General features: G+C 36.9%; 1 protein-coding gene across 4 annotated transcripts in view; it reads left to right on the forward strand.

The window, feature by feature from the left end:
• Positions 1-24497, forward strand: part of COL14A1 (collagen type XIV alpha 1 chain) — a 281368-nt gene that overhangs the window by 60534 nt on the left and 196337 nt on the right. For all 4 annotated transcript variants that reach the window (XM_031650141.1, XM_031650143.1, XM_031650140.1 and 1 more), the window contains exons 3-5: positions 6469-6585; positions 10774-10917; positions 16827-16913. In XM_031650141.1, coding sequence (XP_031506001.1) covers positions 6469-6585; positions 10774-10917; positions 16827-16913 — 348 coding nt within the window. The remainder of the gene's footprint in view (positions 1-6468; positions 6586-10773; positions 10918-16826; positions 16914-24497) is intronic.

Here is a 24497-nt window from a genome sequence, read left to right on the forward strand (position 1 = left end):
CAGCGGCCAGGTGAGAAAAACTTGACTGGGTACTACTGGCTTTGAAGATGGAAAGAGGCCACAAGTCAAGGAATGTGGGAAGCCTCTAGAAGCTAGAAAAGGCAAGACAATGATTGAGTGATTCTCCCCCACAGAAAGAAATTCAGCCCTTCCAACACCATCCTTTTAGCCCGGTGAGATTGATTTCAAACTTCTGACACCTAGAACTCTAAGATAATACATGTCTGTTGTTTTAAGCCACTAAGGTTTTGAAATTTATTACAGTAACAATAAACAACGAATACAGCTAGTATTAAAAGACATACAGGATGGCTCATGTCTGTAATCCCGGCACTTTGGGAGGCCGAGGCGGGCGGACACGAGGAGATGGAGACCATCCTGAGGCTAACACGGTGAAACCCCGTCTCTACTAGAAATACAAAAAAAAAAATTAGCCAGGTGTAGCGGCGGCCGGTCCTGAAGCTACTGGGAGGCTGAGGCAGAGATTATGTGAACTCCCAGTGGAGTTAGTGAGCCGAGATCATGCCACTGCATTCAGCCTGTTGAGATGGTGACTCTGTCTCAAAAAAAAAAAAAAAAAAAAAAAAAAAAAAAAATACAGGAAATTAATTCTCGCTCCTTAAATTGCTTATCCATCTCCATGGAATATTTTATAGAAAATGTTCCCTCTCCAGGACCTGTGAACCTACATTGGCTCAAATAACTGTTTTGTTTTGTTTTGTTTTGTTTTTGAGACAGAGTCTCGCTCTGTCTCGCAGGCTGGAGTGCAGTGGCCTGATCTCAGCTCATTGCAACCTCTGCCTCCCGGGTTCAAGTGATTCTTCTGCCACCACCACGCCCGGCTAATTTTTGTATTTTTAGTAGCGATGGGGTTTTACCATATTGGCCAGGCTGGTCTCTAACCTTGTGCTCTGCCCGCCTTGGCCTCCCAAAGTGCTGGGATTGCAGGCGTGAGCCACCACACCTGGCCTCATATAACTGTTTATACCTGGATTATTCCAGCATCTTCTTTTCAAGACAAGTTGTTAAATGAACTAGAGTACAGAAAAAGTAATATGATGGCTGTAGGAGAAAAATGTGTACAGCAATAACAGAGTGATGGGATCCATACTTTCTTAGAGTTTCACAGTAAATATGTACCTGGTTCTAGCAATGTTTGTTTTGGACAGTTACAGGAAGGAGCCACTGAAGGTAAAATAACTGTCATTTAAAAACCTCAACACATGGAAAATTGGAGACTTTGCATAGGGGCTAGCTTTAACTTTATAAAGACCTCTGTGTTCACACGTTGACACATATTTCTTGCTGTTGTTAGTAGCCAAACACATTTAAAAAGTTGAGAATGTTTTCCTTACTGCTGTTTTCAGCATCTTTATAACAGATTATGAAATTACAACATATGAGGTTCTAAACCACATTAAAAAAATATCCCCGTAGCATATCCTACAGTAAAAGTCTCTCAAAATTTTATTGCTCTGATTTATAAAACATTTAGGCAGCACATTTAAATGAAAAAATGACTAACATAAAAAGCTAAAGTTTTTGTATTTTATTTTATTTTTTTGAGCCAGAGTCTTGCTATGTTGCCCAGGCTGGAGTGCAGTGGTGCGATCATGGCCTCCACGTCCTGGGCTCAAGTGATCCTCCTACCTCAGCCTCCTGAGTAGTTGGGACCATAGGTGCATGCAACCACGCTCAACTGATTTTTGTATTTATTTTTTAGAGATGGGGTTTTGCCATGTTGCCCAGGCTGGTTTCAAACTCCTGGGCTCAACGAATCTGTCTGCCCTGGCCTCCCAAAGTGCTGGGTTACAGACGTGAGCCACTGCACCCCGCTAATAATCTAAAAACAATTTTTTTTAAGATTACTTGGAAAAATAGCCAAATACTTCTCTGCTGTTTAAAAGTCTTTTAAAAATAAATATAATTGGTTGCCCTATCAACTTAGCACCCTGAAATATGATTTTAAAGAGGTAAAAACTCTCAGTGTGATTTCATACTGCATTATCTTTATCAGCCAGAAGTTTTTGGTTGCAAATAAAATAAATTTTCTCTGGTCAACTAAGCAAAAATGTATTCACCAGTAGGTAATGCAGTAGCTCATATAATCAAAGTAAAAGTAAATAATCAAGCTTTGAAAAGGACAGGAATCTGGGAAACCCTCTGGGATACAGTCTGGAGAAACTAGTGACCATTTTCCTTAGGGCATGTCATTGGAATGACTGGAACTATTTTCCATCCTTGCATCACTGGAGTCAAGTTTCAGATTCTTGGGAGAGTCTGCTTGACCTGGTGTGAGTGATTTTCCCAGCCTTTAGCCAGGGGAGGATGGCTAGCCCTATGCAGTCGGGGGAGGCGGTGTTGTTCCTTGGAAGAAAACCAGGATGCTGTCATATAAGGAAGAGGAGATGCGATTATGGGTAGGGAAGAATACAAGATGTCCATTTCAGTGTCCCTGTGTAAAAACTAACGTTTTAATAAACAAATGTGAACATTTTATTAAAATAAGTGTCTTTACGTAGAGGGTCACTTGACAAAACCGTAAGCGTTCAAATTCAGATGAGAAGAAAGGAAGGAAAGAAGGAAGGAAGGAAGGGACAGCCAAAAGTCAACCCTTTAATAAATAGATTATGAAATAGAATTTCCTAAATGCTTGATAACAGTGAGACTTCAATGGCATGACATAAACATTTCTCTCCTGCCCATGAGCCTCTATGGGAATGATCGCAGTGGTATTCTTTGAGCTTAAAGAAAATCTTCCTTCACAAACAAAGCATAGCACAGCACAGCAGAACAAAAATGCCTCTACACTTTCAGTGACAAGCCTAACCCTGCAGTGGAGTGGAAGATAATGGGTAGCCACTCCTCAGTCTTCCCCCTCAGTCTCCCTTTGGGATGATGTTTATGTATTCACAGATCTTATATCAGACCTAATTTCATGTGCAATCTCATCCTTTACACTTAACCATGCAAAAGATGAGTCTGTTGGTTTCCTCTGGGCTCTTGGTGTGTGCTGGAAATCAAACTTTACACTTGATGTTTGTCTTTTTGAAAAGATTAGGATTTGAACTGACATAAATTTTGAGTCAAGTTCATGCAAGCATTTATAATTATTAATGGAAGTTAAGCATATGTTAAAAAAAGTACTTCCTTTGTGCTTGCAAACAGAAAAATCATGGGTCTGGTATAAAATGTACACAAAGGTTTGTTCCATGAGATAAGAGCAATTATTTCTCCACGGCACTTACAGCATTTCTGTCAGTCGTGCTGCCCTTGCTTTGGTTCCAGTCCCAGTGCCTTCTAAAAGGGGGAAAAAAGCTAACTTTGAAATCCACAGGTGTGATCTTAGGCCTCTTTCTTTGTTAACTAGCATTTCTTCTTTCCAATATTTTTTTACCCTAAAGGCAAAAACCTAAAGAAAATGTGAACGTTATGTTTAACCAAGATTTCCTTTTAATGACTGTGAGGGTATTTATGCTTCTATAGACAATAGATGTGGTCTGTTGATAAAAGGTAATAATGATATTGCTTTTGCCTAGCAGTTGTAATGGGACTGTAGACAGTTTAATCACTTGTAAATTAATAAAAGAGTTGAGTATTGATGGATTTGGTTGTTGCATTTGCTTCAATGGTTTTGCACTTTGTTTTCTTGAGCAATTGAATGGAAGCCGATGCCTTTCTTGGTTCTAGAACACCATCCAGATTATCTGAACATGGTCCACATTGCCCTCATTTTCTCCTGGAGATTTAGAAGCCTATCTATTGACTAAAAGATGTTGAGGGCTATAAACTCAGAGAACATTTAAAGAATAGTAGCATGGATATTAAAATTAAGACTTTTTAACCTAGGAATCCTGAATGTTGTTTGCTGTTTTGAGATGTCAACACACCTGGAGTGCTAATGGAATCATTGACTCTCTTGGAATTTCCTAGATTGAAGCCTCCATCCTATTTGTACTTTTCCACTTGATGGTTCCCAAGGCAGCTTTTTTTTCAGCAGCTCATTCATGCAGATACTTTGACAATGACATTTACTAGTCCATGCCTTGATTTGAGTCAGAAACTTGCATATATTTTGTAACGTTTTAAAATTCTTACTTTTAATTTTCTTCCATAAGTAATAAGAATCTATCTATTAATAAATTTTCTTCTCGAGTTGATGACTAAACAAAATAGTAACAGTTTTTCTGTTCATTCAAATGTTAGGTTCAGGCACCTTCCTCTTCCATTTGAAAAAAGTTATTCTTATGACAAATTTATGTTTTCTCATTAGCCAGAGAAATGTAGACTATTTCTTCCATTCATGTCACATTGAGAACAGGAAGCTAATGTTTTCATTCTGCATGGCTAGCATTCTCTACTTAGAGACAGTAAAGGACAAATAGAAAGAAACTCTATTCTTAAGATTGTGTCTTTCAGTGCTTACTGATTTCAGAAGATTTCATCTGATTTCGGTTTGTGGAGTAGTAAATTATTCATTCATCTAGCTCAATGAAGAGTGACTTCTTTTTTTTTTTTTTTTTTTTTTTGAGATGGAGTCTCGCTGTCTCTCATCCAGGCTGGAGTGCAGTAGCCTGATCTTAGCTCCCTGCAGTCTCCACCACCCTGATTCAATTGATTCTCCTGTCTCAGCCTCCCGAGTAGCTGGGAATACAGGCATGTGCCACCACACCTGGCTAATTTTGTATTTTTAGTAGAGATGGGGTTTCACCATTTTGGTCAGGCTGGTCTCAAACTCCTGACCTCAGGTGATCCACCCGTCTTGGCCTCCCAAAGTGCTGGGATTACAGGCATGAGCCACCATGCCTGGCCGAGGGTGACTTCTTAATATGAATCATCTTTCAAAGAAACAGTGCATTTCATCTGGGGTCAGTATGTGAACTTGGGCAAGTACCTTAGTTGCACCTTGGTTCCTTTATCTATCAAATTGGAATAGCAATGTATGTTTTGAAGATTAAGTGAGCTTTTAAGCTGAATCATTACATGAAGTAGGGGAAAGGGAACAAATATTTATTGAACTCCTATTATAATGCATTATATTCATGATATTCATTATCCTATTTACAGTTGTCATCTCTCCTTTGCAAAAAGTATCGCCATCGGCTTTTCTAAAAATAAAGAAACTAAGGTTTTGGAAGAAACAATAACCTGCTCAGGGTTATTAGCTAAGTGGTAGAACTGGGAATGAAACTAACATCCATATCCCGTGTTCTGCCCCATGCCTATGTAGGAGAAAGTTTGTTTCTTTTCTCTACGCTCTGTTTTTTTTTTTTTTTTTTAATGAGAAAGAGAGGCTGGGCTTAAAAGTGGATAAAAAAGGTTAACTTTTCCATTAAGTATTAACTTTTCTTTTCAACAAACTCATTTAGAGAGTAAGTAATAAAAACCTTCTTACTTTTTTTGAAATACTGGAACATTTGTGTAGTGTCCCAGAAATGTGTTTTGAAGTTTGAATGACCTACACAAAAAGTAATACGGCTCTACTCGTTTTTGTAAACTGTCAGAAAAGATAAAACATTCTGGGCTGATTCATGACCATGTGCTTTGTATCTTTCTGATAGATATAAATCAGCTATCCTTGAAAACTGGATCCAAGTTTATAAAACATAATTATCTTTTACTTGGTCCTGAATGCCTTTACAATCATTTTCTCCAATGTTTTTAAATGAATATCTTATTACCATAATATATCCACAATAGCCCTCTCAAATTATCATATAATCAATCAAAAATATTGAATTACCAAAGTGAAAAACCTAAGGACATACAACAGGTCTCAGTAGAGTAGATTATAGAAGCTCACATGTTTCAAGGAGAAAAATTTATCCTTGTAACATAATGAAAGCATTTTACAAAATTGGCTTCAATTATTAAACTAGGCTAGAGTATTACATTCTAACAGTTGGTCTTAGTTCTTTGTCATAAGGTCACTACTGTTTGACAAATGGATATCCCTTGGGTAAGAAACAAATGCCCTTAGGTTTGTGTTATCTTGCAAACTGATCAGTTCATTAATGGGGTTTAAAAAATAATATATATTATGGCTAGGCACGGTGGCTCATGCATGTAATCCCAGCACTTTGGGAGGCCGAGGCGGGTGGATCATGAGGTCCGGAGTTCAAGACCAGCCTGGCCAAGATGGAAACCCCGTCTCTACTAAAAATACAAGAAAATTAGCTGGGCGTGGTGGCACGTGCCTGTAATCCCAGCTACTTGGGAGGCTGAGGCAGAGAATTGCTTGAACCCAAGAGACAGAGGTTGTAGTGAGCTGAGATCCTGCCATTGCACTCCAGCCTGGGCAATAGAGTGAGACTCCATCTCAAAAAACATATATATATAAAAAATACATATTTTGAGGCTGATGTAGTCTTTTGTGTGTATTTTGGTTATACTACTTTGACTTTATGATTTAACAAATAGAAACTTAAATGTTACAATGTTTACATCATTTTTGTTTTTTGTTTTCAGTGGCTCCACCCACAAGGTTACGATATAATGTAATATCTCATGACAGTATACAGATTTCATGGAAGGCTCCAAGAGGGAAATTTGGTGGTTACAAACTTCTTGTGACTCCAGCTTCAGGTAAAAACAATTGACTGTGTTTTGTAGAGCATTAGCAACTTTTCATGCACAGGTAACTAAAAACATGTAGTGGTAAGCATTGTGTTGGGATTATTTGAAAGCTTTTTGTTTTATCTTTAGCGTTTAAAATCTTACCATCTAATCAAGGTAATAATGTTCCCCAAAGAGTAAAGAGTGACTCTTGGCTCTAGTTCTTTTTAGACCAAATTATCAGACAGTCAACAAGTTTTATTTTCTCTGTTTAGACATAGAAATGAATACTTTGAATTCATTGGAACTTAAATATACAATGCACCTGAGTGTCCAATAGTTTTGACTAGTTGAATAAACTATGATTAATTAACTCAACAGAATAATATTCAGCATTATACATTAAAATTATAAAGGCTAAGTGGATATTGTGAAAATAAGTGATAAGGCAGGAAAAGCATAAGATGAACACATTTTTTGATCATGAATAGTTATTTAAGGACGCTTTAGATTAAGCATCTTTATTTTAAAGTTGATGCTTAAATGATGCCTAAAGATACTTCATTATTTAAAGATGCTTTAAGTTAAGTGTCTTTAAATAATGAAGTATCTTTCAGCATCATTTAGTTGAATTTTTCTTTCTCATATTTTACGTTTTTATTATACAAATATAATAAGCTAAAATAATACAGACCATGTAGGGAAACTGCCTCTGCTACCTGGTTGTTAGGAAGATGAAGATGGGATCAGCAACTGGATTGCTTGAATTCAAAACTTGATTCTGTCACTTATAAGTGGTGTGATTCAGGCCAGTCGATCACTCAGTGCCTCACGTTTCTTCTACGCAATGAGCAAACAATATTTGTACCCACCCTGTGGAGTCTTCTATGAATTTGCACCTCAAGGTTGATCTGGGATCAGCAGCATTGGCATTACCTGAGAGCTTGTTAGAAATGCAGATTACTGGGCTCCACCCTCAACCTCTTCAACCAGCATCTGAATTTTAAAAAGATCCCCAGGTGATTCCTATGCACAGTAAATTTGGGAAGTACCAGTTGTGAAGACTAAAATAAATATAAAGCCCTTAGAACAGTGGTGCCATATAGTAAGTGCTCAGTAAATGTTACCTATGATTATCATAAAGATGCTTTTAGGTCCCATTACTTCTCCAAGGATCCATTTTCGCACAGTACATAATAAATACTTAATAATACATATTTGTATAATATATATTTATGTAAATATAGTAATTATTTATTCTTTTTCTTGGTGATAAAGAGGGTTATATGGAACTAGACTCCTTTCAGTGGTAGACCTTTTCCCAAAAGATACGGTGAAGGAGACAGATGCTGTATTGTTCATTAATGTGGACGTCTTACTCAGCACTTGATATAAACATTCCAAAAAGACAAGCAGATGAAACACCTGGTTTCTTGCTTGGTCACCAAAAGGCCATATCTTTCATTTATTTTTAAATTTTAAAAATTTTTTGAGACAGAGTTTCACTCTTTCTTGCCCAGGCTGGAATGCAGAGGTGCGATCTTGGCTCACTGCAACCTCTGCCTTGTAGGTTCAAGTGATTCTCCTGTCTCAACTTCCTGAGTAGCTGGGATTACAGGCACCCACCACCATGCCTGGCTAATTTTTGTATGTTTAGTAGAGATGGGATTTCACCATGTTGGCCAGACTGGTCTTGAACTCCTGACCTCAGGTGATCCACCTGCCTCAGCCTCCCAAAGTGCAGGGATTACAGGCGTGAGCCACCGCACATGGCCTGACATATCTTTTATTAAGAAATATTATCCATAGGCTCATTAGAATGACTTCTGGTTGAGCAATGCCAGATGTCCACTTTTCCCATGGTGGCGTACAGAAGTGACTTGCTTATGGAAAACAATATTCTCAAGCCTGGGTCAGAGTTTTCATTTTGGAGTATGACTCAATTTTGGAATTTCTTTGATTTTTAAAAATATAGCTTATTTTTAAAAATAAGCTATCATGGGAAATTTAAATTTAAAAGATTCTTGAACATTTATGAGTCTAAAGGTCAAAATACAAGTTACTATTTTTTAGTACCTCTGAGAAGCCCCCATGTCTGATCTTGAAAGGTAATTTTTTTCCTTCAGGTGATTGGTAGCTTAACTTTTTCTGATTAATTGCTGATAATACCAAACTATTAAGTCCCCCCAAGCAAGTGTTATTGAGGAATCATAGAACTGTAAGAGTGACTTGGGTAGCCTCTGAAACAAACCTTCATCTGAATCCTTCAATCCCCTCTTGAAGAGTGCACCCAAGAAGTAGATGTCTAGTTCTTGCTTAGACATCTCCCATGACAAAATAAAAATTGGGAATGTAAGCAAAGTATTTCTTCGTGAATGCTAAGTTTATTTTCCACAGTGTCCTTACTGCAGCAATCCAAGATAATCAGGCTTGACAATCTGGCATCTATTTGATTAAACATAGTAAATAAAAAGTAATAAATACATTTAGCCACAAAATGTTTATAGCTGTTTCAACACTATGAGACATGATTCAACTATTGTTTATGCCAGCCTTTCTGAAAGCGTGTTCCATGGTATTCTGTAGGATGCTAATAACAGTTTTGCAGCTAAATAGTTTAATGGTCAAATAAATTTGGAAATTCTAGTTTAAACAGAGGTTTAAAGCTTTTATTGTTTGTTTGTTTCAGGAATCTCAAAGCCTTTAATAAAACAATACACTCCATAACTCTCAAAGAGGGACTGTAATATACAGGGTTTGTTTTTCGAGAAACTTTTTTTAGTGAAACACACATTGTGAAAGATATATTAGGTGCACTTTGCAGTAGATGAGTTTTAAATGACAGAAGTTCCTGAAACCAGATTTAACATCTTGAGCATAAACGCATATAAGGAAATGGGTTTTGGCAAGAGAAAGACTCCATTTTGCCCTCCAGTAGTAGGCAGCACAGATAATAGCAGCATCAAATTTCAGAATTAAAAATATTAATTTTATTAGCATATGATTAAATTATAATCTGTATTATGTTTGACTAATTCAGCAAATTTCAGACTTCTCTTGCTGGTACTGCTAGAGAGACAGAAGTTTTAAATTAATTTTCCTTTTCTCAGACACAGTAATTGCAGGCAAAAATTAGAGAAGAAAAGTAAAATTTGGAATTCTGCATAAAAGTTGAGTATTTAATCATCAGCACTTTCAAGAAAGCCTTAGATGTCAGTCTAATTTGATGGAGAGGTAATGGGATTTTGAAATCTTTTCATGAACCAAGCCAACTTTTAAGTAGCCGGTCAATGAGTGGTTCCTTCAGCATCCTGAGCCATTTGTGGTCAGATTTAAGATAATTAAATGGCTCATGTTTCAAGGATGCTCTGACTCACTTTAGAGAGGCCTAGAAAAAAATTCCAGTGTCAATAATTACCTTCGGCCTGCCCATATCTCCCCCTTCACGTTTTTTTTTTTTTTTTTTTTTTTTTTGAGGCGGAGTCTCAGTCTGTCACCCAGGCTGGAGTGCAGTGGCGCGATATCGGCTCAGTGCAACCTCTGCCTCCTGGGTTCAAGCGATTCTCCTGCCTCAGCCTCCTGAGTAGCTGGGACTACAGACCAACACCACCATGGCTGGTTAATTTTTTGTGTTTTTAGTAGAGGCAGGGTTTCACCACGTTGGCCAGGATGGTATAAAACCCCTGACCTCAGGTGATCTACCCACCTGGGCCTCCTAAAGTGCTGGGATTACAGGCATAAGCCTCTGCACCTAGCCTCTCTCTTCACTTTTAAGTGAAATTCTTTCCTCGAAGAGTATATCTGATGCTGAGGGCTTGCTGTGTTGTAAGCTTGTACTATGACTTTTCCTACTATATAAAAGCAGTAGAGTGTTATGATGAAATATTTTCGTGAATTTGATTTTCTCTAATTCTGACAATTGTTAGTTATCTAATATAAAAAGAGTACAACTAAAAATAAAGATGGCAACTATATTATAATTAGGTGCAATACACATATATACCGTTGTATCTATTTTTAAATATCTTCACCTCTTGATGTATGTAAAAAAATCGTGATATACACTCTAAATATATACAATTTAAAATATATACAATAAAACACATTTCAAAAAATGCCTTCACTGTTTAACACCTTTATTGCTAACTAATAAAGTTTCTTAATGTTCACAGTGAACCTTGTTTCTTAGAACTGATTTATTTTTCTCTTTTATTATAGGTGGAAAAACTAACCAGCTGAATCTCCAGAACACTGCAACTAAAGCAATTATTCAAGGCCTTATGCCAGACCAGAATTACACAGTCCAAATTATTGCATACAATAAAGATAAAGAAAGCAAGCCAGTTCAAGGCCAATTCAGAAGTATGTATTTACAGTTCTGAAAGTACCTCTGCAGGACTCTGTCCCAGCCTTGGATTTGAGTCTGTGATATATATTCTACAACTTAAAATTCTAGATTTTTCAGATTTATAGAGATCCTAGAAGACCTTCAGTCTTACCTTCAACAAATTCCTCTGATCTCTAATACTTTCCTACCCTTCCTTTTCCCCCATTTTGCTGTATTCCTACTTACCCTTTGTGCTTTAGTTTCCAATGAACTTTTTAATGTTGGCTCCTGAACCTTATCCAGACATCTCTCCTATGTGATTTCTTAGCATCTAGAGCTTCCCTTCTGGTACTATAACACCATATTGTAATTGCTTATTTACTTCTCTGTGACCCCCACAAGCCTGCAAGTTTTGCAAAGACTATAACTCAATGATTTTTATTTCTCATTGTATCACAGTTGCATATTATAGGCCTGGCATATAATGGGTGCTCCATAAATATGAATGTCTGAATGGATAATGCCTGCATCTCCTCTATAGGATCCCCAGAAAGTGCCAGTCGAGCCTCTACTAAAACAACCTATGCAACAGGGAATTTAATTCTTTCCTATTGTTAATCAGTTGACATAGGGACCGTTCTATGCCAGTCTCCATGATAAGCTGGTTTGTCAATAAATACAATGTGAGAAGTATTGGAGAGAGTACATACAGGACTCTCTGAAGAGAGGTACTCTCTCTGCCCCAGTAATGGGCTGTGGAGAGGATAGACATGGGAAAGCTTCACGTTTGAGCCAGTTCTCAAATAGTAAATTGGGCATTTGGAGAAATGACAGGGTGTGCAGAGGACATTCTAAGCGGGAGCGAAAGCTCTGCAATGGTCCAATCAATGTCCACAGAGTTCGTTAGGAAACATTTCTTTAGATTGAGTTTAAAAATGGTCTACACAGGCTGGGTACGGTGGCTCATGCCTGTAATCCCAGCACTTTGGGAGGCTGAGGCAGGTGGATCACCTGAGGTCAGGGGTCCGAGACCAGCCTGACCAACATGGAGAAACCCTGTCTCTATTAAAAATACAAAATTAGCCAGGCGTGGTGGTGCACACCTGTAATCCCAGCTACTCAGGAGGCTGAGGCAGGATAATCGCTTGAACCCAGAAGGTGGAGGTTGATCTTGGTGAGCCGAGATCGCGCCATTGCACTGCAGCCTGGGCAACAAGAGTGAAACTCCGTCTCAAAAACAAAAAGTAAAATAAAAAATAAAGATCTACACAGGCCCTGATTCTTCTGTCTCTCGGGAGACATTCATTCATTCTTTTCTTTTTTTTTCATTGAACAAATGTATTTCACATGCCTATTAAGTGCCAGACTGTTTTCTAGGCACGTGGGCACAGGACAAATCCCTGCCCCATATGGACCTTATATTCTAATGACCAGAGACTACAGCAACACCCTTTTCCTGAAAGTGGTGTTTCAAACATGAAGGATGAAATTTTTTTGTATTGTGAATACAAACAGAAGAGGCCTAGCCTAGTTAACTTTCTGTTATGTCATTGCTAAAAGAAACTCTTCTTAAAAGCCCAATTTATTATTCAGGACAATTTAAAGCATAATAAAAAATCGTCAGAATATTTTAATGAACTCCTAAGTAGCCGTCATCTGGCTTCAGCAATTAGCTGCTCATGGCCAGTCTTATTTCTTCTATCCCTCAAACCCTTTTTCTTATTATTTTTTGAGCAAATTGTAGACATCATTTCAAATAGATTTTTTTTTCTAAATTTTAAACAATAGCTTTTAAAATCCTACGATAAGATGAATCCATAAATCTGTGTGGTGGTGGGTCTGGAACTTTGTGTGCAGCAATGTTCTATCTAGATTTTTTACACCTCTTCCCTCCCGTTTTTCTCTTCCTCTTCTCTGTAATGTTTTGTGAGACATGTAGGCTGGTGCAAAAGTAGTTGCAGTTTTTGCAATTACTTTAAACTGGAAAAATTGCAATTACTTTTGCACCAACCCAATATTTTGTAAATCTTTGAAAAAATTAAAAGAACACACAACTTTGTTACCTCTTGAAACTTCTGAATAAAGACATCTGGCAAATTCACCTGTCAGCAGGGCATACACGTGTTGTAAATGTTACATTCTTTTGAGATTCACATTGTCCAGGAGCTTTAGAAAAGCTTTTTATGTTATTTTTGGTATAAATTAGCCTTCTGTCTCATTTTACTGGCACTGCACTTTAGTTTCTGGCCTCCAAAATTCCTGCATGAGTAGCTGAAATAACTTCACTTAAAGTTTGTGAGAAGCAGTAAAAGGGATAAGGAGAAAATACTCATCTTTCTCTAGTCTGAGGTTTTGCAATTGATTATTTCAAATATTCCACCGATTGAAAAGTGGAAGAAACACAGAGTCATATAAATCTTCCCAGGCTACTTCTTCAAAACACTTAAAAGGAAATTCATTTGTTTCCATCTTGCTTAACTCTGCTAAGATAGCTGTAGAGAAACAGTATAACTGGTTAGCTAGATAAATAATATGCAAGCGTGTATTTTTTATTTTTTATTTTTTTTGAGATGGAGTCTCGCTCTGTCACCCAGGCTGGAGTGCAGTGGCGCGATCTCCGCTCACTGCAACCTCTGCCTCCCGGGTTCACGCCATTCTCCTGCCTCAGCCTCCCGAGTAGCTGGGACTACAGGTGCCCGCCACCACGCCCGGCTAATTTTTTGTATTTTTAGTAGAGACAGGGTTTCACCGTGTTAGCCAAGATGGTCTCGATCTCCTGACCTTGTGATCACCCGCCTTGGCCTCCCAAAGTGCTGGGATTACAGGCGTGAGCCACCGCGGTCGGCTAGCTGTGTTATTTTTATTGGCAGGATAGAGGGATTTGTTCTGCCCAAATAGCAGTTTGTAAGAATAAAATGAAAATTGCTTGGATAGCTTTCTTTTTCCTTTTGCATTTCAGTTATATGCCTGCTCTCTGTGAGATGGAGCTAAAACCCAGTCTCTTCCTAGAAAACTTCCGTGGTTGGATCCAGGAAAGTGGTGATCAAGATAAAGCTTGTGGCTCTAAGTTTGCTTTTAGTGCAGGGATTTGAATTCTTTATGAGTTCATATTTTGATACACAGTAAAACATAAGAAATGATCTTTGAATTTCTAAGACAGAAAGGCAGATCTGATCTAATAGGTGTTATGACTCCAAATTTGCCACAAGCAGTTCAACCACTTCCAGCCTCAGTTTCTTCACCTGCAAATGAGGGTGATGATATGCCTATTACTGTGCAGATGAGCTTACTTCACCACATAGTAGAGCATGGTAGCTATTGTTGTCGTAAGAAATACCATTTTGCTTGTTAACTATCTGTTTTCCAATTGATTTTGCCCCTACATGAGGAAGACAGCACCTTGGTCAACATACATGTTTACATCTTATATGTGACATAGTGGATCAGCTTCCATAATGGCTGTTATTTTTTCTTGTTTATTTATAGACTGCTTTTTATTGCTCTGTGTTTTAATTTAGTACCTTTAAATATGGAGGGCACCTCTCCAATGATTAGGAGAGACATGAGATGGAAGTAAAAGTGTTATTACTTACAGGTCCTGAGAGTTATATGGTATGCCTGGAGGCCACACCCATGGAGGTCAGGGAGCACAAGAAGTGGGGGCACCCATAAGCCAGGGTCTTTATTGGGGTCCAGGGCATTATCCTCAGGTTTCTTTGAGGAGGGTTTTAATTGGGGCATTTAAATCAAGCAGGCATGAGTTCCAAGAGGTCACACTGTGACTGGGAGGCAGTCAATGTGGCATATCTGCACAGTTCATGCAGAGAATGAGGGCCAGTAGCGCCAGTCAGGTGGGCTGTATGCGGCTCTCCCATAGGGAGTAGAAGGTAGAAATAGATCTAGGAGAGAATAATGAATAATGAATAGTAAGAGTAACTCCCAAATAGAGACTGGCAGAAACTCCACTGGAAAGGTGACGTTTGAACTACACTTTGAAAGATGGGCAGGGAGCAGTTGTTTAAGTCGGATAATCTGGATTAACCACATTTAGGAACTAGTGCTTTAGGGTATGTTGTAGGACCAGAAACTGTGTCAAGGGTGATTGAGCCTGTTTCTAGTATGAGTAAGTCCAACTTACATTTAAAATGGATGCTGAGGCAACATGAAATTTGTAAGAATTCACCACATTCTATGTTGGAAAATTTTTTTCTCTTTTAAATGTGTTTTGTCAATCTTTGCCTGCAAATTCCTGCCTTTCTTTGGAAGTCTAACTCAAAAGGGAAGTTTCTCCAAGTCTCTACCTCTAAATTTATTACTGGTCTTTCCTAGAACTATTTCTACCTCCAGCATCACTCAGCACGATCTTTCTCATATTAAAGTTGCAGACATATTTTGTTTTCGAAAATGCAAGTAATTTGCGGTGACAGCACATGTGTGGGTGGGATTGAAGATACAGATTTGGGAATTATCTATGAAAAGGTGAGAATTTAAATTGTGGGGTGGTAAAATTACAGCGGGTTGTACAGAGACACAAGACACTCTTAGTATATGACTGTGTTTCATGAATAGTAATAGAGAAAGAGCCCAAAGAATGAGAATGAAAAGGAGTGGTCAACAGGAGAAAACCAGGATAAAGCCATTGTAAAAACTGAGAAAGAAAAGAATTTAAGTGTGTATGTGTGTGTGTGTGGAAGGAGGGGGGGCGGTGGTGGTGGTGGGGGTGCTCCAAAGTGCCAATGCTTATAGAGAAGTCGGTGAATGAAGTTTTAAAAAAATTGTTATAAAAATTTATACATATCAGGATCAAGGCATCTTATATTTTTATTTTTAAAATGTTTTAAAATTGTGTTTTAAATCCTGGAATTTAATCTCTGGGTAGCAGAAAGTCAAGGAAGGTTTCTAAGAAAAGGAATAATAGAGTGACATGACCTTGGCAAATGACAAATCTCAAACCATTTCAGCAAAGCGATGGAAGACAGTGGAAAGAAAGAGGAGGAGGATATGATAAAGACAGGATGAATGGAACAATATCCTGGAGAAGGCAGCAAGGGTGGTTCAGAGGAACTCATTGCTTCCCCTATGTAGCTTACCCCCCAGTACATTTGGTGACTTCCATGAAATGAATGTAGCAATTAAACGAAATACCTTGGCTCACTTCTGCATTTTCACGGGGTGTTTTATTTGTGCAGAAACCACTGCCATTTGGCAGGCTCTTGGACTGCTTCAAACAGCCTAAGGTGCTATTTGGCAGAAAAGCAGCTGTGCAGTTTTAGGGAGAGAATGCAGTTGAAAGTTAAGCTAATGGTGTAGGTTGATACGAATTTATTAAAAGGCCATGGGGCATTTTTTGGTCCCTGAACATTTTCTAATTAAAACCATAAAAAAACTACCATTTATTAATGGGGAAACTTTTTTTTTTAAGTTTGAAAAGGAATTATTATAAGGCTCTTCACTTTTTTCATTTTCATTTTTATTTTTTTGCTGATGGAGCAATTCCAAATGAGGCTATTTATGGTTAAGATCTTTCTAGAATGGGGACCAAGCTCATAGGCTAAGTCCAGAGACTTGAAGATATGGCTTTAACCCCGTGCCAACACTTAACTGGTTTTATGAAATAGGTTTTAGCTTTCTGGTTCTTCATTCCCTCATGTATAAGCTAGGGATAATTATGCTGATTTTACAGCAGTTATGAAGGATTAAATATGTGTGATACATCTGCCCATAGTGCATACTCAGCCAAAGTAGTTCCTTAGGTGTTTCTGTGTCTTCTCATGACATAGTTGAAAAAAAAAAAAGAGCAGTTCTAATATTTGGGGATGAGTTTGTACCAGGGAGCTCATTTCTGTAAATACTTTAGGGCTCTCAAGGGTTTTAGTAAAACTCATTGAACATTTTCTTTTAGACTTTAATATAACACGGTGCTGTCTCTCTACTTTTCTTCCAGTTAAAGATTTAGAAAAAAGAAAGGATCCAAAGCCCAGAGTCAAAGTTGTGGACAGAGGAAATGGGAGTAGACCATCTTCACCAGAAGGTCAGAGACGATTTTGATTAACTCATGTTGGGATTTGGGTTGTTTTAATTACACAGGCAATTCTCACATATGTGGTTCCTGGTCCCATCTGAGAAGTGCAGGTCTAATATGAAGATCGCTTGTGGCCTCTTTGTACTCTTCCTTCCTTTCCCACACAAGATGACCCTCAACCCTTTGGCATGGCAGGTGACCTTTAGGGCACCTTTCTCAGAATGGTGCATATATGTATAGCCTATCATAGTTCTTGTTCTGTGCATACCTTTTCACTTGGAAACCTATCCATGCCAATTCATATAGGAGGCAGGATCACCCAGTGTAAATTGCATGGGCTCTCCCACTTGCCTGCCTAAATTCAAAGCCTGCCTTTACCACTTTCAGTGATCTTATACTAGTTATCCAAATGTCTATGTCTCTATTTCCTTATCTGCAAAATGTGGAGAATGGGATTCAGATCATAGAGTTCTTTGGGATAAAATGCATTGATATGGGTAAAATACTTAGAACATTGCCTGCCATTGAATAATGTTAGTTATTATTGTTAGTCTACCTCATTCTTTTTAATAGCCAGATAGTATTCTATGGGATAGACTATTATAATTTAGTGATTAGTCCCCCCCAACCCCCTTTTTTTTGAGACAGGATCTCACTCTGTCACCCAGGCTGGAATGCAGTGTCACGATCTCGGCTCACTGCAACCTCCGCCTCCCGGGTTCAAATGATTCTCTTGCTTCAGCCTCCTGAGTGGCTGGTATTACAGGCGCATGCCACCATGCCCAACTGATTTTTGTATTTTTAGTAGAGACGGGGTTTTGCCATGTTGTCCAGGCTGGTCTCGGTCAGGTGATTCACCTGTCTCTACCTCCCAAAGTGTTGGGATTACAGGTGTGAGCCATGGCACCCTGCTGGTTATTCCCCTTTTGATGAGCATTTAATGTTGTCCAATTTTCACTATCACAAACATGCTGTAACAGCATATTTCTAACTGTGGAACTGCGAAGTTAAAGGATAAGCAAATTTTAGCCTGCCAGATTGATAGATGGCAGGCTCTATCAATATCGACTTAAATTTTTTTCAGTGATTTGTACTTCTGCCAACAATATGTAACAGGGATTATTTCATATGTTCTTTTCAACATTTGAAATCCCTAATATTGAAAAAATTCCCCAATTTTATATCATTTGTTTAATTTACATATTTTTGATTACTAGTGAGGCTGAATATTTTTTCATATCTTTAGTGGTCATCTGTAATTTTTCCTGTTCATTTTTGTTTTGTGTTGTCTTTATTTCTTTAATGAATATATAAAAATTTTCTAAATATTTTGAGTACGAAACCCTTTTCTACATATTGTTGTAGTTTTGCAAATATTTTCTCCTGGTGTATAATTTGCCTTGCAACTTTATTCATCTTTTTGATAATTTTTAATACAATTAAAAAAATCCTTGACAAATGTTTTACTCTGAATTTTGATGCATTTCTTGGTTTTCTAATATTTTAACATGAAACATTTGCCTATTTTTCTTCTAATGATGTGCAGGTTTATATTTATATTTATTACAACATATTAAATATGTTAGATATAAAATGTATAAAAATAATGTCATAAACATGTTTGTCCAGATTAAGAAAATAAACCTATTACCATACAGTTAAAACTCATTACTTATCCCCATAAATTCCCTTTCCTCTCTTGTAGGAGGCTGCCACTAAGCTGCAGTCAGTTTTTAACATTCCAATATGTCTTTATCATTCTACTTCATATATATTTGCAAGCTTAAAACATATTTAATTATACAAAGTTCAAATTTATATGCAGTTTATTATAATGGATGTATACCTTTGCAACTTTTAAATCTAATGTTAAACTTTTTTGAGTTATCTATGTTGATTTATGTAGAGCCAATTTATTCATTTTCTTTACTGTGTAGAATAGAATGCCACTGGATAAATATATTCCAATGTATTTAGCCCTTCCACTCTTGATGTTACCATTATTTTGCTATAATTAATTTGTTGTAAATATCTTTGCTTATGTCTCCTGTACATGTGGTAGAATTTTTCTAGAGTATATACCTTGGAATCAAGTTATTTAGTTGCTGCATATATATATTTTTATAGCTTCTCTTGATATCTTTTTATGCTTTTATATCCAGTACTTCATTGTATTTTCTTTTTTCTAACATCCTGAGTTGAGTGTTTACACTTTAATTTTTAATTTTTCTTTTCTATTATATGCATTTTAAAATATTGATATGTAGTGTTGTTATGCTGTAGTTCATACTATTTTCTAAATTTCACTAGATTTTCTCCCTTGATCCATGAGTTACTTAGAAATATGCTATTAATTTCTAAACATCTGGAGATTTTAAAAGAAGACATTTATTTATTATTGATGTCTAATTATTGCATTGTGGGTAGAGAATGGGGTGTGTAGAAATATTCTTTGAAATTTGTTGAGGCATTTTATTACTTAAATGTGGTCAGTTTTTAAAACCATTCCATGTGTCCTTGAGAAAAATGTGCATTTCAATTTCCCTTGATGGTATTTGCCCATTTCTATTTGTAACTCTGGCAATTTTGTTTTAAATACCTAAGGCTAGATACAAATAAAATAAGAGTTATTATATTTTTCTAGTCAATTTTTCTTTTTCATATTTTGTAATGATTCTTTTTATTCTTAGTAATTCAATATTTGCCTCAAGGACTATTTTATCTAATATTAATATAGCTATATCACCTTTATTTTATTTAGTACTCACATAATGCATTGATTCTCTATTCTGTAACTTTCATTCTCTTTGTGTCTCAAGTTCAAGGTGAGTAATTTGTAAAGTAGATTAATTTGCATTAAAAATTATCTTACAATCATTGTATTTTACTTTATAGCTTTAGTTTACTTAAATGTGTTGATGTTACTGATAATTTTGGACTTACTTTTTATTTTATGCTATTATCCTACATTTTTCTTATCTTTTTTCCCCCTATTATACCTTACTTAAAATTGACCAAGTTTCTTTTTTCTTTAAATCCATTTTATCCCTTACTGACCTGGAAAAGCTAACATAGTCTAATCCTAATCAATATCTTTATTATTTCCCTATAATACGGAATACGGAATTTAATAATGCTTTATATTCAACTATTACTCTCCCGTCTTACACATCATTTTTGAAAAATACATTAACTTATTTTTTGTCTCACAAATATATTATTGAATACAGTTATTATAGATATTCTTTAACAATCAGTGTTTGTCCAGATTTGCCCACGAAGTTGTTTTGTTCACCATTTCATCTTGCATCTCAGACCTTCTCTATGTATCCACTTTCCTTCATAGAAGATCTGCGGTGATAAATTTATCTTTATTCGTGCAAAAATATTTTCACTCTGTAGTCACTATTGAGAGATTAGCTGGGTACGAGATTGAGAGTTGTCTCCAATCATTTCAAAGACATTTTACTATCTTCTGGCTCCTGTTGCTTTGTTGAGATGTGTGTTTTCAGTCTAAGGGTTGTTCCTTTGTAGGTGACCTCTCTTTTCTCTCTGGATGCGTTTCAGGCTTGCTGTCTTTTATCTTTGGGCTTCTGCTGCTTCACTATCGACAGCCCAGATGTAGATTTCTTTGTGCTTGCAGATTTCAGATTTATATCTTTCACCAGGATTGGAAAATTCTTGACCTTTAACTTTTTAAATATTATTTTTCTCAATAATTTATATTCATATTCTTTCTCTCAGTTAGATTTATGACAGTTTCTTTGGACAATCTATGTCTTTTAATACTAATATTTTCTACCTCTCTGATTTTATGAATGATATTTTGGGTTCCTTATATCTGTCTTTTAGGACAGTAGATCTCTTCCTCTCTCTAATCTACTCTTTAGCCTGTTCTTTTCAATGGGGAAATCTTTTATTCCTAGAAATTACATGTGCTTCTTTTTCAAGGTTGCTAGGAATTTTTTATGGTGCTTGGTTCCTTTTTAATTGTTAATCATTCTGATATTTTAATCATGATTATTTTATATTCTGATTTCAATAATTCTATTATTAAAGCATTTTAGGGTTAAATTTGTGTGTGTGTGTGTGTGTGTTTTTCTTTGTTTGTTTTGTTTTGTTTTTTAGATGGAGTCTTTCTCTGTTGCCCAGTCTGGAGTGCAGTAGTGCAATCTTGGCTCACTGCAACCTCTGCCTCCTGGGTTCTAACGATTCTCCTGCCTCAGCCTCTCAAGTAGCTGGGATTACAGGTGCCCGCCACCATGCCCGGCTGATTTTTGTATTTTTAGTAAACATAGGGTTTCACCATGTTGGCCAGACTGGTCTCAAGCTTGTGACCTCAGGTGATCTACCTGCCTCCATCTCCCAGAGTACTGGGATTACAGGCATGAGCCACCACACCCGGTTAGGGTTAAATTCTTGTTACTTGTTTATACTGACTTTCATTCATGGGGCTGGTTTCTTTGTTTGATGTGTCACTTTGGCTTGTGGACTCGTGTGGAAATTCTTCACAGCATGTCTTAAGGGTGAGCTCCTTCAGAAGGGGGCATTTTGGTTGCTACCAACCTGGAAACACTTTATGTTAATTTCTTGTCTTAAGATACTCACGGCTTGTCCATGGTTACAAATTCACAGGAGAGACAGTTTTCCTCCACATAGAGCTTAGGCCAATGTAAACCCTTTCCTTGTCATCTCCCTTGCTAGAAAGCAGTTATTTTTCTAGTCCAACAATTTGTAAGGCTATGGCCCTGTGAGGGTGCCTCCTTTACATAAGAACTATCAAGTCCAACTTCCCACCTTGAATGCATTAAGGTTTTGTCTCCCATTCCAGCATGACTATTACAACTTAATGTCTTGATTGATAAATTTCTGGTTAAGGTGAAATCTACCAGATATATATTTTCCCTTGCAGTAAGTAAGTAGCTTATGATGAGATATTTTGAGACATGTAAATATTCTGTTTCTCATTAAAATTTCACCTACTTGCTTTAGCATCTATTGATTCTTGCCTGAGTCAGTAACTATTATGATGTTTCTCAAATGGTAATTTTTCTAAGTTCATTTCTTACTTTCTGGCACATATTACTTTAGCATTCTGAGCTCTTAAGTATATTTTTCTACCTGGCTCCCAAAATTGAACCATTTCTTTTCATATGAGTATGGACTGGTAGGTTCTTAGTTTGTGTGAGAATAGTATTATAATGCATTACCAAAATGTGGGTACTAACCGATGCCTCAAATTGCTTCTGGAGTTGCTCAGGTACCATCTATCTCTCATGTCTGTCTAAATATGTTCCCATCATTCTTTAAGTTATTTCTTACTTTCTGGCACAAACTTTACATTCTGAGCTCTTGTATTTTTTCTACCTGGCCCCAAAATGAACCATTTCTTCCAAGAATCGTGACTTCTTTTTGTGGAGAATAGTATTTTGCAACCAAAATGTGGGTACTAACCGTGCCTCTTGCTTCTGGAGTGTCATACCATTATCTCTCTGTCTGTCTCTCATTCTCTTGCTCTCTAGCAATCAGTCATCTATCTATCATTTACTTATCATCTATCAATCATCTATCTGTTGTCTATCATCCATCTATCATCTTTCTATTATCTGTCATCTATGTATCTATGTATCTATGTATCTATCTATCTATCTATCTATCTATCTATCTATCTATCTATCTATCTATCTTACTGCATCTTATATCTATCTCTTGCCCATATCACAGGGTTTATTTTAGCCCTCCTTCTTCTAATATTTATAACTCCCCTTTCAAGAGAGTGAGAAACATGACTCCCAATATTCTAAATATATCTACTCAAATGGTCAATCATAGAAATAGTTTTAGAACTGCTAATCTGTGCATACTGCAAAAAGACAAACAAATCTATTAACTTGAGTTCAATGTTTGCTTTTATTCTAAAGTATATCATATCTGTATTCAAAAGGATCTTGGATTAGTTCTTTTCTTCCCTATTCACTGTGGTTTTGTTATTTATTTTAATAGGGAACAGTTAAGTTAATCCGTGAGTATGTAAAACATTGACACATTTCCAGAAGTTGAAAAGTCTACAAAAGGATGACACTGAAAAAGAAGTATCACGTCTGCTATTCCTTCCATCCAACTTTGCTTGCCCCTCCTATATAATCAAATGTGTTAGTTTCCGTCTTATCTTTTGTGTGTTTCTTTGTGTAAGAACAAACAGATTTGTTAATATTTTTAAGGGAGAATTTTACAAGGAAGTTTGCGTGTTTGGATTGGCTTTTTTTTTTTTTTTTTTCCACTTAGACAACAGTGTTTAAGGTGAAATCTATGGAAGCATTTGTGGATTAGAGTTTGGCTCCAGAATTTATTAGCTATAGCTATGTATTTCTAAAGTGTCTTAACTGCTGTATTCTTTCCCCTGATGCACCTTCCTCTTTCCTTTCCAAAACCTAGGATTGAGTGAAACGAATTAAAACTAAGAAGCAGACAATGGAAGAGTGAGGCTACTATTGGCACATGTTCTAATAAATACCAATACACATTTGGAGAAGGAAGATTCATAAGCAGTCCATTTCCTTCCTCACTGAAGATATGTCTGAACATATGTTTACGGAAGAGTTCTTTCTGAGCCCACTTTCAGGCAGGCGCTGTCTCAAAGGGTTTATTGTAGTGATGAGGACTTGGGGTAGGGCAAGAACTTTCAAGAGGTTTGTGGAAAATAGGTATCTTCCTCTTTCAGGTGAGGGTTTCTATGAGGTGTGTGCGAGGGCAGTGAGGACTTTGTGAGAGCGCTGGTTATGTGGGAGAATTGTCTTAAGAAGTGAGTTATAAACAATGGTGACAGTCCAGGACAGAGTTACAGCTCCTAGGAGGTGGAGGGGGATGCATTAGTGTGACTCAATGGAGATAAAAGATGCCCCCCCTCCACCCCAACCAGGTCGTTTATGCAACCCTTAGCATAAGCCGCTCCTCCAAGTCGTGGTGCTTTCATGATCCACATTGAACTATACTGCTCTTTGTTTTCCCTGAAATCTGTGATTTTCTTGTGTAAGTGTCTACATTGATAGTGGCTCAGATACAATCAGATATATTATACATATTTTACAATTTTAGTTTAAATGCACAGAGTTAAGATCCTTAACAGAAGTGGCTGTGCAGTTAAATACTTAACTTGTTTCCAATCTACTGTACATGTTTCTTTAATAATCCAAAATTAACTCACAAACAAAAGTGGTATTGCCTTTGAGCATAATATTGGCACATTTGCATTAATGGCTATTTCTCCATAATTGTCCAAACAGCTTTCTTTAATCATTTTTGGAGTTTTGCACAAGAATGCAGAACCTGATTGGAAATGATTAAGAGACTGATAGGAAAAACAGCATAGGGTTTTTTTTTCTTCTTCTTTTTCAGTGATTTTTAAAATTAAGATCACCAGCCTTCTTTGTTTTGTTTTTAATGGATTTTTAAAAATACTGTAGTCCCTACACTGTCGGGGTGAATCTCAGTGCTCTCATTTTCTGGGGGAAAAATGAGATGAGCTTAAATTATTCTTTCCAGAAATCAGCAAACTATGGCCCATGGGCAAAATTCAGTCTTCTGTCTATTTTT

This window comes from Papio anubis, chromosome 8, assembly GCF_008728515.1.
Source record: "Papio anubis isolate 15944 chromosome 8, Panubis1.0, whole genome shotgun sequence".
Lineage (NCBI taxonomy): Eukaryota > Metazoa > Chordata > Mammalia > Primates > Cercopithecidae > Papio > Papio anubis.